At 37.5% G+C, this 12,710-nt stretch overlaps 2 protein-coding genes across 2 annotated transcripts in view; both read right to left on the bottom strand.

Annotated features, from left to right (window-relative positions):
• LOC116252117 (uncharacterized) overlaps positions 1 to 12,282 on the bottom strand; it is a 36,977-nt gene extending 24,695 nt beyond the window's left edge. The window contains exon 1 of the mRNA XM_050075572.1: positions 12,264 to 12,282. Coding sequence (XP_049931529.1) covers positions 12,264 to 12,272 — 9 coding nt within the window. The 5' untranslated portion in view covers positions 12,273 to 12,282. The remainder of the gene's footprint in view (positions 1 to 12,263) is intronic.
• The window catches only part of LOC116249143 (glycine-rich cell wall structural protein-like), a 28,163-nt gene that overhangs the window by 5,651 nt on the left and 9,802 nt on the right, over positions 1 to 12,710 (bottom strand). The window lies entirely within an intron of this gene.

The raw sequence follows: 12,710 nt of genomic DNA on the forward strand, positions 1-12,710 counted from the left end.
GTTAATTAGATGTGAACTTACGGTGTGACTGGTTCATTTTCATCAGTGCGTCATGCAATGAGCGCCCATTAAATCTTCACCCGTGGCGAGGATGAGAGTTTCAGAAACGGCCATGTTTTCAATTATGGTTTGTTGAGTGCATCAGAGTTGAATCAAATTAATTAACTGATCGTTAGTTCATTACAGTTTGATTTCACTAACATGGACCCATCATCGCTGAATTTGGTTATTGCTGATGGGGTATGTTTTGTCACGGAATGAATAAATTAGCGATGCGGTTAATAATCTACAGCTGCCTGAAAAAAGAGGCCGCGATGGCCTTAGTTCTCTCTGCCTTCCGGATTTTTGGGCTGCAACGCGACCTGGGTGGGCAGCGAGTTTATCTTAATCAGCGCGATAGAAGCACCCCCAACTTTTTGCGGTCGAAAAGAGTAGCACTTATACAAATCGAAATAAAAATGTGCCCATCTGATGTGCTACGCCCCTCGAGACTAACAACACAACTTCCATTGATGTTCCTAATGACAATGATGTAGCATTGGTGATTTTCATTGCTAACTACTTTATGACGATACTGAACCAACCCATTTATTGCAGTAATCAGGCACTGTATTGAATTGCTTCATGGTTTTTTATTTTAGGCTCCATTCATTTGTATGTAATTTCAATGCCTTTGTTTTGATTAATGAAAAAGGTTGAGAACAAAAGAGTAGGGACCGCCAAACTTGATCCAAAATTAATATTTGGTGCAAGTGGGTCGGACCTAGGGGTGGACCCAAGAATTTTTCATTATAAGAGCTGAATTAGAGTTTCAAAATTTTAACATCAAATGAGTTGACTCTTATTCAATTAAGAGAAGGATCTAACTCTTATACCTATGCGTGAAGGTTGAAAGGCTGACACCATTGTATAAATGTATATACACATTTGAAAGGAGTGGAACCATAACTCTAGTTAGCCTTAAAGAAAGGGCAAGGACCAGTTTGACTTTAGGCCCAGGGCGAGCACCGACGACAACCTTGACTTGAACTATCATTTCTGAAAGAAGTTTCAAGATCGAACACTTGTCTTTCCTGATCTGAGTATGGCTTACGCAACTCCTTGATATAAAGTTTTAACTTATTGCAAATAAAGAGTGATAGTGTGCTACTCGTTTGGTTGCATTGTTTTTCACATATAAAAGCTCTAAGTTCGATTCAACTGTATAACTTGACACAAGTGTGCATGTTGGGCAGATAGAAATCAGAGAGAAATTCTTCTTGTTATTTATACCATGCATGTATGGATCTCATCTCTCATGGGGATTTATTTTTTACTTTATGTACGTACGATGTGTTTTGTTAATAAATATAGAGGCCTATCCTCTAACAGCATTTTCATCATGAGGTGTGCCTAGTATAAAGATGGTCTAACTGGTAGGCTGGTGAGAGTTCGATCGTCAATTTGATTCTTGTGGACGCTACTCTCACCACCACAATAATATTTGGATTTTGCCAACAGAGCCGTTGCCAATTCATATGCCAACGCTCCAAAGCGGTCAAGAAAAGTCTAGTCGGCATAAAAATTCCCAATTGGCAAATGGCATTAAGAATTTACTTAGACATTATCGACGGTTTAATTTAAGGTCATTGGGAGACCACTAGATCTATCGCGGTGAAGAATGGCATTGCTGTAAAGTGTTCTCCTCCAATGGTATTTGTTGTCGACGGTTCCTTGGCCTTCCCCCTGGTTACTTCTTATCGAAATATTACCTTTTTGTTGTAATGTTTTTTGGACTGCAATCGATAGATGCACAACACCACAGTTAGTGTTGGGTGTTCTGCTTCCCACCCAGTTTTTGAAGCAGCACCTGTGGGTGGGAGAAACAGGGGAGAGACTTTGACCTCTCCAGGTATCTTCCTTCCCGTTCTAGGAGAGTTTTTCAAAAGTAAAGGCACCAACCACCAAGTTTGACAGGGACAACAATATGAGAAGTGGCATGAACCACGAACTTTAATTTACAATGACACCAATTTGAAATTTCAGACATGCAAAAGCTTGGAAGTTCATCTATAATCTCCAACTTGACAACTTTTACACTTCTTTGTTCCACATCTCTTTACATGTTTATCTGTTATAAGGTCCTTTAGATGTTCAAATCGTACGCTCTTATGTGGAAGGTTTAGATCACGATCCATTAAAACTGCGTAACTAATTGAGTATAGCAGAGACTACCAACCACCAAGTTTTACAATTGCAACAATATGAGAAAATTCAGACTACAGAAGTGATAAGATTGAGATTTTATCCAGTGTTCGACTTGACGCTCTTTGAATTAATTTCTTATGCCACCTGTTCGCACCTCTTTGCACTCCTTTGCGGGTCATTTGGCGATTTAAATGATCAGATTGCATTTTTTATCTTATGTCAAAGTTCAACTAAAATCCATATAAAGATTTTGAGCACATATTAACGATAGGGCCGAGACTTTGTATACGTTTTCAACTTGTGCACTACTTTATCAACTTGTGCACTACTTGCCGTGAAGAAGTTGTTTTAAGCTATAAAAGTCAAAAAAAACTTTTCCAATGCAAACACATTATAGTGGCTTTTCTTTTTCCCATAAAAAGGATAACTGATCTTATAAGGTAGCTATCATCAGAAAAAGCAGGTAGGTGCACTTAATATTGCTCATTTATTAATTGTTGACCCCTTTACTTCCCAACTTTCTCAAATGAACGGCCTATATTGGTACGAGCAATTTTTAATGCATAAATGATTGCTGAAGGGACCTTCGTATTTATTTCTGATCTTACTTTTTATTACTATGGCTCAAGGAGTGAAGCTTAGAAACTTAATGAGCGATCAACTAATATATATGTGCTGCAGCAGGTCAAGTCTACGAGTCAGATTGTGTCTAAGCACATTTTGTTCGCAAAAATGTATTCATTCATATTGATTAAATCAAGAAATCTTATGTTGGCGCTATCACAACTCTTTTGCGTTTATTTCTTGTAGATTTGAATTTGATATGTTGATAAAGGTACATGAAATTTATTTGGGATCTTATTAGAGCTAGTTGTTTTAACTTATGGCATGCACGTATTCAAATAACTGAAAACGTATGATAAATCAACCTGTTGTTAATTGAGAATTTTGATAAAAGTTAATGCATTTTCAGTGGCTACCAAAAAAAATCTTAATAAATATGGGAACCAATATAGCATTCAAGAGTTGAAATCCAACTAGACATTAATCCCGTAACGTACATGCATGGCTGGTCAAGAAACTATAAAATGAGACACATAAAGTTCATATATTGACAAACCTACACGAAAAATAACGTTTGCGGTCTAATTTTTCAAAACAAATGAAAAATAACTTTTCTTTGTTATAGAAATAGCAAGAGCTTACCATTTGATGCAAGGAACGCTGATCGAGTGCATACTGACAGCAAGTAATTACCAAACCTTCATATAATTGACTGATGGGTACTATCTGAGTGATTGATTTTAGAGATTAAATTACAAATATAAAAGCAAAATTATTTTCTAAATAGTTCAAAATATCTTTTAAAAAAAGAGAGAAAGAAAATAGATAATGGAAGAAGGAGGGACAAGTCTACTTGTACAACTAGCTTCAATTAAATTTATAACTAAGAGGTTATTGCCTTCCCTTAAAATATAACCCTGGAAAAATGTCCCTGTCCATTTGAAAAATCAGAAATTCCATTGAATATATTTTTAAGTAGGAAAAATCTTTGCATATATGTTTGTTTCTACATTCAACCGTATTTTTGAAGACTTGAAGCATGTTATTCTTGATTATTTTATATTTTTTTGCGTCATGGGAAAGGCAATATGTCCGGCTGGATTGCAAACGAGAGGACGAGTGGTCCCTCGGCAATGACCGTCACGACACGGACAAGATCTCGGCAATACGTCAACCTCCAATCGACATGACAACCGACCAAACAGCGGCCGAGTTACAAGTTTTCTTACAAGGAGTTATAATTTACAAATTTTTTGCCAGGACCTAAGCATATATTTTAAAATATCTGAATCGGCTAAATAATTTTTTTTTTTTAATCACATTAGGAGCCACCTTCAACACTCTCTTTCCTTTTTTTTCTTCTTCTCTCTCTCCCTACTCTTTTTCATTTTTTTTCTCCTTTTTCTTAATATATAAGAGAAAGAGAGCCAACAAAATGAAACATGTGATGACAATGCCTCACCAATCAACACAAATAAAAAAGATAAAAGTGACATAAGAAGAAAAATTAGCAAATAAAACAAAAAACAAATGACATGAAAAACAAAACATTTGTCTTCACGACGCATCAAAACTGAGACAACACTCACTGCGTCTTTCTACTAACTAGCCTTCTCTCTCGCATTTTATGTTTCTTTTCTTTTGTGTGGCTTTCCCTGTTTTTCATTTTTTATACTTGGTGAGAAGTTGTCACACCAAGTTTTGTTATAGAGGTGATTCTAATTCGGGTTGAAAGAAATATTTTTTTCAAGAGGTCGAATCCTCTTTTTTAAGACTTAGGCCGAAAGCGATACACTTATCAACTACAATGTTGTGCGTCCACCAATTGTAGTCTAGATTTCAAGTTAGATATGCAAATCGATAAAATTTGATATCAAAGTTCTGCCATCTTAATTACTCGTACCGGATTTGATTATGAGCGGATGTCCAAGTATCCAAATTCGATCTAATTATATCCCGGCAGTCTATACACTATCCTTTATGGACTTAGTCATAACTGTAGTTCAATACGCAAGTGCATTGAACTTGTTGGGTTCAAGCCCTTTTGTAAACCCTAGCTAGTTGACAACTTGCTTCTTCACAACTTGACAGAACCTTGACCTTAGCTGAAGGTATTGGATTCTAGCTGTTTCCAACATGGCGAAGGCCAACCCCTTCCATGAGGAAATGGTCGCCATGAAAGGGAAAGAATGCATAATAAATATGGAAGACAATTAATACAATGAGATATCCATCACAAGGGATGTGAAGTAGCCGCTAAAAAGGAGCCTCATGCTGTCTAGCTTTGTCTCTAACTCCCATGTGCATTGTCTACTTTTTCCATTTTCTTGAAGGGTGGACTTCAATTAATAAGAACCAAATCTTATGACAACAAACAAATTGACCCATTCAATATCGAGTGACAGTTTTATAAGTCATGACTTGGGGAAGACTAATTGAAGTTAGTCGGCCTTTGGTTGAATCACCCAACAAAGCAGACTTTATATTGCAAGTCAGATGAATATATATATATATATATATAAAATAAAATGGAAGGCTCTTATAATTAAGTTGCCGACTATGTGAGGTGGAATGGGCAGCCAATCATCCTCTCTCGGGGAGGCTACAACTCGTCAAATTCAACTTAGGTAGGGACATTTTGTCACAGGATTATTGGGACAACTATATACATCATGTACATTTTTTTCCAAATGCCATAAATGCACCTACTTAATCTGCAATCATGTATTGGATAGGAACGATCGACAACCATTTCTGCGTTATGTTGTAACACCACCGAAAACTGTGTTTCCACAGTGGCATTTGGGTCATTTATGGAGATTTTTTTTTTACTCTTACTTTTTTTTGCTCGTTGAAAAAGGCTATCCATTTAGTCATAAGGGACATTTTGGTAATTTTCAAGAAACTTTTTTTTAAGGCGACTAATTCATCTCTTAAGAGAGGTATGGTTTACAAAGTTTGCAAGCGTATTGAGACGTGACAGTGATCATTTTAGGATTTAAATACAAGTCCCAAACTAAACAGGCTTTTATAAATGTAAATGAGAGAAATTGTACTAAGAAGTTAATAAGAAAATAAATATTTTTATGGCTATGTATGGCCAATTACATACCCACACCTGCCTTCAATCCAGATTCCGCATCGTGCCTGGTTCAAGTGTATTCTACCACTCAATGAATTAGACTCCTTCACTGTCAAAGGATTTGTGTGTGTGTGTGTGTGTCAAAAATTCATAGCCACATATGCAACATTTGAATATATAACTTATACATAATATACACATTATATAACTCCCCTGGATCCAACCAATTTCATGAACAAGATCTTCAAGTTACGTCCCAACTGAGAAGGATTGTATCTGGCCCCATGTGTATTTTTAGTGTCATTATATTATTAGATAGCAGATCCAGATACAGTCAATCCGAGTCATTATCACCCAAACTTTGGATCACAATTATGTTGCCCACATGCCATCTCCTCCTTCTTCTCTTCCCTCTTTTATTGTGTTAGGTGCAACTTTGACTTGCACTTAATAACAGTAGTGGATCCTACCACTTAATAATCAATGCTAGCTGGTTCTACAAGCGACTAAGTTCGATCTTTCTCTGTTTCATGGGTCTGTAGAAACTTTATCCGTGATACTTGGCAAGAACCTGTAGAGAGAAATTTATTTTATTTAAAATAATTTTGTGAAAGGAAATATAACTTGTTAAAGCTGACATGTTTTGTGATATCAGATCAACGATACATATATGTATACATATATAATAATTGACACCACTGAAGGTCAAGCTAGAATTTAACGTCGGCATTTTAGAAGGTGTCTGCCTAACTAGTCTTTGCCTAAAACCAAAGGATCCGCATTCTTCTCCCTATATGCAGCTGACTGTCTGTACAAGCTTCAACAACTCCGTGATCAAAAGCAGCAAATGTATTTCATTCCTTTTGGCAAGATCAATGTGTTTATGAGAAAATGAAGGCAAATTTAGCAGTACCAACAACCAGATCATGCGAATTTTCTCTGTGAGAGGAAGAGTTGGTTGGAAAGATTATTGATAATTAATGTGCAGAAGACAATCTACTTCGTGGGTGTCTGTTGGTTACTTTTCTTCCATTAAAAAGGCCTTGTTAAGAAGGGTATATTTATCTTGAGGTCCCATTTATTCGCTGGGTACAAAAACAGAAATTTGTCTGCAACTTGAACTCAATATAAAATCTCATAATGTCTTTTGATCGAATTTGATTGGTGCAGCTGCAATTTTTATGGGCTGTTTCGCACGAGAAACAATGTGCAAGTGTTTAATGAATCTGACCTAATTATTGAGGTATGAATCTGGCCTAATTGAGGTAGATTCATGATTATCAATTTGATAAGCATTGGGGAGCTCAAAACTCTAGAGCCTGATGCATCATTTTATGGGACTTGAAAGATCATTGGCTACCCCCTCACATGGACTTGCCCTTGCAGGCCCGGGCTGAGATACGCGGCCATATCAACATTGATGAAAATGGAACGCCATTGATATTAAGTAGGAAAAATTTTGCCTTTGCATCTGAATCCAAATTCGATATGAATATACAAGTTAGCTCCAACTTTGATCTTCAAATCAAATCAGGTCTTTTAAAAACCCATTTAAAATTTGAATCTGACTATGTCAAACCCAACCACGAGGGACTTGCTAACCAGGACTGAAGTTTGGAATGTTCAAATTCGGTGTGATGATCTTTCTTATTTAATGGAAGAAAAAAGAAAGAAGTTATAAGCGTTTTTTTTTTGTGGGGTGAGAGAGAGAAAGATATCACATATTTTTGAAGCCATATGCTACCTCTCCACAGTTATCTTGATATACAAGTAACTAGAGGCGAAAAAAAACAGAAAATTTTTGATGCCATATGCTACAGATTAAGCAAAACATAGGCTTTCTTGGATGCCTTTGGCCTCTCACAGATGCAACATGCATCCCCATGCATTTGGCTGAGTGTGAGTGCATTCGGCTGCGTGTGTAAGAGGCTGGATGGACAGATGGCTGGAGGATTTTAGCTCCTCCAAAGTAAAGATACCTGGAAATTGGAATCGCCATAGGAAGGAAAAGCTTTCCATCACTGAAGCCTTCAAACAAGTTAATCATCATCATAAGCATTTAATTTCTAATTGTTTGTATATTAGAAATAAATGGAAAGAATCATACCAACTAGGGCTTTGCTCATCTGGTGGGGAAAATTCATGAACTGTGTCAAGTTTACGAGAGGTGAGTACAGAGCCCATGGAATGGAAGTCATCCCACCGTCACAATGGAGTGGGTTGGTATGATTATAATGTATCAGTTAGAGACCTGCTAATTGTTCTCCTCTATTAGGAATAAATCTGCTATTTGGTCTTTCTTTGGGGGACGAGCAGTGCATGCCTCTTTTGTTCTGGTCAGGCACTATCATCCGAGGACTCTTTGATCATTTGCAAACTCACAAATGGAATAATTTTTGCTTTGTTTGCATTGTTAAAAGAGTAATAGTCATCGTCTACCCTTTAACAAGGCTTCTACACTAGTATATGGATTCTTAGACATTGTTTATTCTTATGTTTGGGACCCTGCGCCCATAACTAGTATTGATGGATATAGATATTATGTTTTATTTGTTGATGCCTATTCAAGATATTCTTGAATATATCTTATCAAGAACAAATAAGACTTATATGCAGTTTTTCAAAAGTTTAAATCACATGCTAAGTTTGTTACATGTGCAAAAATTAAATTTCTACATTCCGATTGGGACGGAAAATATCAAGGTCTTACTTGTTTTCTTGAATCAAATGGAATTGGACATAGAATTTCTTGTCCTCACACTCCAGAACAAAATGGTGCAATTAAAATACGTCATCGCCATGTCGTTGAAACCGGGCTCACTATGTTAGCTGATGCTTGCATGCCAAGCAAGTATTGGTCTTATTTCTTTCATACAACCATATATCTTATAAACAGAGTGTCCACCAAAAATCTTGGAGGACTAAGTCCATTTCAAGTCATGTTCAAAAACAAACCAGATTACAATTTCTTACAAATTTTTGGATGTGCATGTTTCCTATGCTTTGTGGCCAAATAAGAAAAATAAATTTGAGCATAAATATGAAAAATATGTTTTTTTGGGCTATGCTCCAAGACATCATGGATATTTTTGAAATGACATAATTTTGGGTTGACAAACACTTTCTTTGCCTGGGAAGAACAAGAGCGAAGACAATGAGTGAGGTGGCAGCTTTGTCCTTCTTAGTTTTATATAGGAATAGTTGGAACCCAATCTTATGCAACAAACACTTCCTACCCAATCATCTCTCTTTTATAGACAAGGTTTTTGGTTTTTCACATTGATGCTGCATTAGTTGTTGATTGAAACAAATAAAAAGTTCTATCTAAATCTTTTGATTATAATCATTGATGATGGTCCCTAAATTTTTTGGATTTTAGCTTGATGATTGGGTCTCTGTCGGATATATAAGAAGAACAATCAGCCTAAAAGGCTCATCGTTTGTGATAGAGACGACTCGCTGGACGATGTGTTGACGTCCTTGCCTAACATGGACGGCCACAACTCCGTTAAGCTCCAATCTCAGAAGGCTACTGCTGATTTTGCAGCATTGCTCGAAGGTGAAGACAATTTCTTTGACGGATTCTTGTTCGACGACGGCACGAATGCAAACAGCTCCATATGGCAACTGGCTTTGTCGTTCGGCATGCCGCAGAACAGCGCCAACGAGGCAGAGATTTCGATGGTATCGGCTGCAGCCGCTGGAGTTACCATCGGGTCGATGTCTAGCCTACCATCGAAGAGGACGCTCCCCTCCCCATATTGGAACGAAGGGCTCCCCCCCACAAAAAAGATCTACGACGCCAATTCAAGCAGCAACGGAGGGGGAAGCTCGAATGCTGCGCTGCTTAGCCAACTACCCAACGTCGGAGCTGCTCCTTTGCAGCACCACCACGGCCTTGTGGGGTCTCTTGGCGATGGTGTTTTCAGGCAGCAGTACCATCTCCCATAAAGAGGTAGTTCAGTAACTTAGGAAATCTAAGATGATTCACCAAATATTGACAAATCAGTAACTTTTTAGCTTTTTACTGCCGAAATGAATTGATCAAACAACAGGTTTCCTACTAAACAAACCATGCTAAGTGCATCCATGGGGTCAGGTTGAACAAATGAAGCTGAACACATGGCTCCCTGCCACATAATACAATATTAATGGCCTGATAGAATGTCATGCTAATAATATGCATTGAACATGAGAAATACAACATTTAAAATCTAATAGAGGAAAGCTTGAGAAAGACAAATGTAGAGGATGGTTGGTGGGGATGCCTGAAAACAAACAAGTGACGTTTTCTACAATAAGCTAATCCAGCCAAAAATGGACGGGCTTCTAAGGAAAAGTTATGAAGTTTGGTAAAGATACATCAACTTTTACACTTGTTGTAAAGAGAACCAAACAACTTACTCTAAAGTTTTTGCCAACTGCTTAAGAACTGTTGATGGGATCATCATATTGAAGTTCAAATGCTTTTGAGGGATGAATTTCTTTAGCGTGACCTTTCTCTGTATTCTAAACAAGTAATAGATGATATCAGTTCCAAATTTGGCAAGAAATAACTCTCCCAAATTCAAAATTTTCAACAAACTATTTACACAAGATTCATACTGGTCTAATGAGAGAAAAAAAAATAAATAAAAGATTCCCAGAAATTCCCAGTTGCCCGTAATGTGTACAGATCCTTTGTTATTCATTCCTATCACAAAGTGAGTGCTCTCCTCAAAATGATAATGACAAGACAAAGGTGACATTGTGAACCATGAACATCAGGCATGAGAAAAAGTATGGGGACTCAATATTTCAGGAACAAGGTTTCTCCAAAATATAATAAGAACAGTGTCTTTGCCAACATATCGTACCTTCCTCTAGGGAAGTACAGTGGACATGCTGAAAAAAACACATCAGTCGAAACTGCAGTCTTCGAACCACAACAAAGTGAATTACGTGCATTTGATCCCATGGATTCCTCAAGGAGTTGTAATGAATATCCATCAACAATCTCCTTCCACTGTTTTCCATTTTTTAAGACAATTATGTTATTTCTTCATATAAGATGCACAGAAAACTGCACAAAAGGTGCATTTTAAGTCATTCTAGGTGTATCCTTGTGACGCAGCCTTTTGTAAAAGTATATTCAGCTCCGCAATGCCCAAGCCACCCATAGCATTGGGTCTGACTATATGTCGGCTGACCAAACTTCATCATGATTGGTTCCCTAAAAAGAAAATGATCTCATAAGCTTGTCAAAACTTTGTAATTTTAAATAATATAATAGCATAGAAAGTAAAGCAAGGCCGTGCCTACAAAAAGGCTTTGCATGTCATATCTATGCAAATGCAAATTTACATGCTTAGCAAAGCACTACATTATTTTTATGGTCAATTATAGAAACCCTAAATTAAAATATTCAGGAAGTTTGATTATCAACAATTTTTGCCCATGATGACTTTCATGTATCTGAAAAAGGAAAAAAAGGAAGAAGCATCAGAAAATAAGAAACAACAACCATAAGGACTACACAACTTTCCTTGAGATTTGGTTGGAAGAATTGGATTTCTCTGTCCCTTTTTCTTACTCACGTTATGCCAGTTCAAAATGCTATGTATCTCTCCACCGATCCGTAGGCAAATAATAAAGACATCAACATAAATCGATTGCAAGTTATCGTCTAGGAAAACTCCTGCATCGGCTTAGTTTCTGAAAAGCTTAATGTGCTGGGAAGTTGATTGTTATCCATTAAACAGTTTGGTTGCCGTATGCCAAAATGATTCATTTAACTCCACAGTTGGATACCCAAAAAAATGCACGTGATTTGTGTGAACCATATAGAATGCCTGGAAGTGTTCTCTCTTGGACGATCAGACTCTTCCTGGGCTTGCTAGTGATTATTTTTTTCTTCTTACTAACCCATCCAGGCAGGTCTTCCATATTCACTTGGTTAATTTATCATCAGAAAGCGGCCATACTTCCTCCACGCATATAGCTTCATCAACTACTATTACGCTTAGCATATTGCAAAATGCAACAAGGATGGACACTTGCCACATTTTAAACTCCAACTAGGAATATGATGGAGGAAATTTGTAGCAATTTGGTGCGGGCAAAATGCGTCCGCGTCAATCTTTTCAATTGATATAGAAATTCAAGCAATTTAAAATATAAGCAAATAGAAAAAAACAAGTAATCTCATAGTGTTTTTTACGAGGTAAGCAACTTAAGTACTAAACCATATTGGCTGAAAACATTATTGGCACTCAAGACTTACGTCTAGAAAAAGACAGGCACGATGGTAGAGAATAACGGAAATTTTTACGCACTCTTCGTTTTTCCACGAAAGAGATGCTGATTTCTCCCCTTCTGTCACCAAGGACCGAAGATCATGAGAAAGGGACAGATAGATAGACAGATAGAGAGAGCGGGGTGGGGGGAGCACCTCGATCATTTCTGAGGTCCGCCTGTAAGAACCTTTTCCGCCTTGGCAGCAGCCTAATGAAGGGCTGGACCATCCATCGGTTCCACAAGGAGCAAACCATTCACACGACTTAACAAAGAATGCCCTCGATCAATAATACCAAACGAAATCAAGTCGCGAGATAGAGAGAGAAAGAGAGAGTTAAACCTGCCTTGGCTTTGGAAACCAAGGAGGAATCCATGGGATGGGACGTGACGAACAGAGACTTTACAGAACATATGGATTCAATTTGACCATCACTCATGATAGTGAATCAGTCCACCCAAGAAATGGAAAACAGAGAGAGAAATTTCCTTTCACCGGTTTGTCGATGAAATGGCGTCGTGGAGAAGGGGAAATGAAAGTCATACGCACTTGCGCGTTCGTGCCCAACTCCCTCAAGTGTTTTAGTCTCTCCTGCGTATCTTC

Source organism: Nymphaea colorata, chromosome 1 (genome assembly GCF_008831285.2).
Source record: "Nymphaea colorata isolate Beijing-Zhang1983 chromosome 1, ASM883128v2, whole genome shotgun sequence".
Lineage (NCBI taxonomy): Eukaryota > Viridiplantae > Streptophyta > Magnoliopsida > Nymphaeales > Nymphaeaceae > Nymphaea > Nymphaea colorata.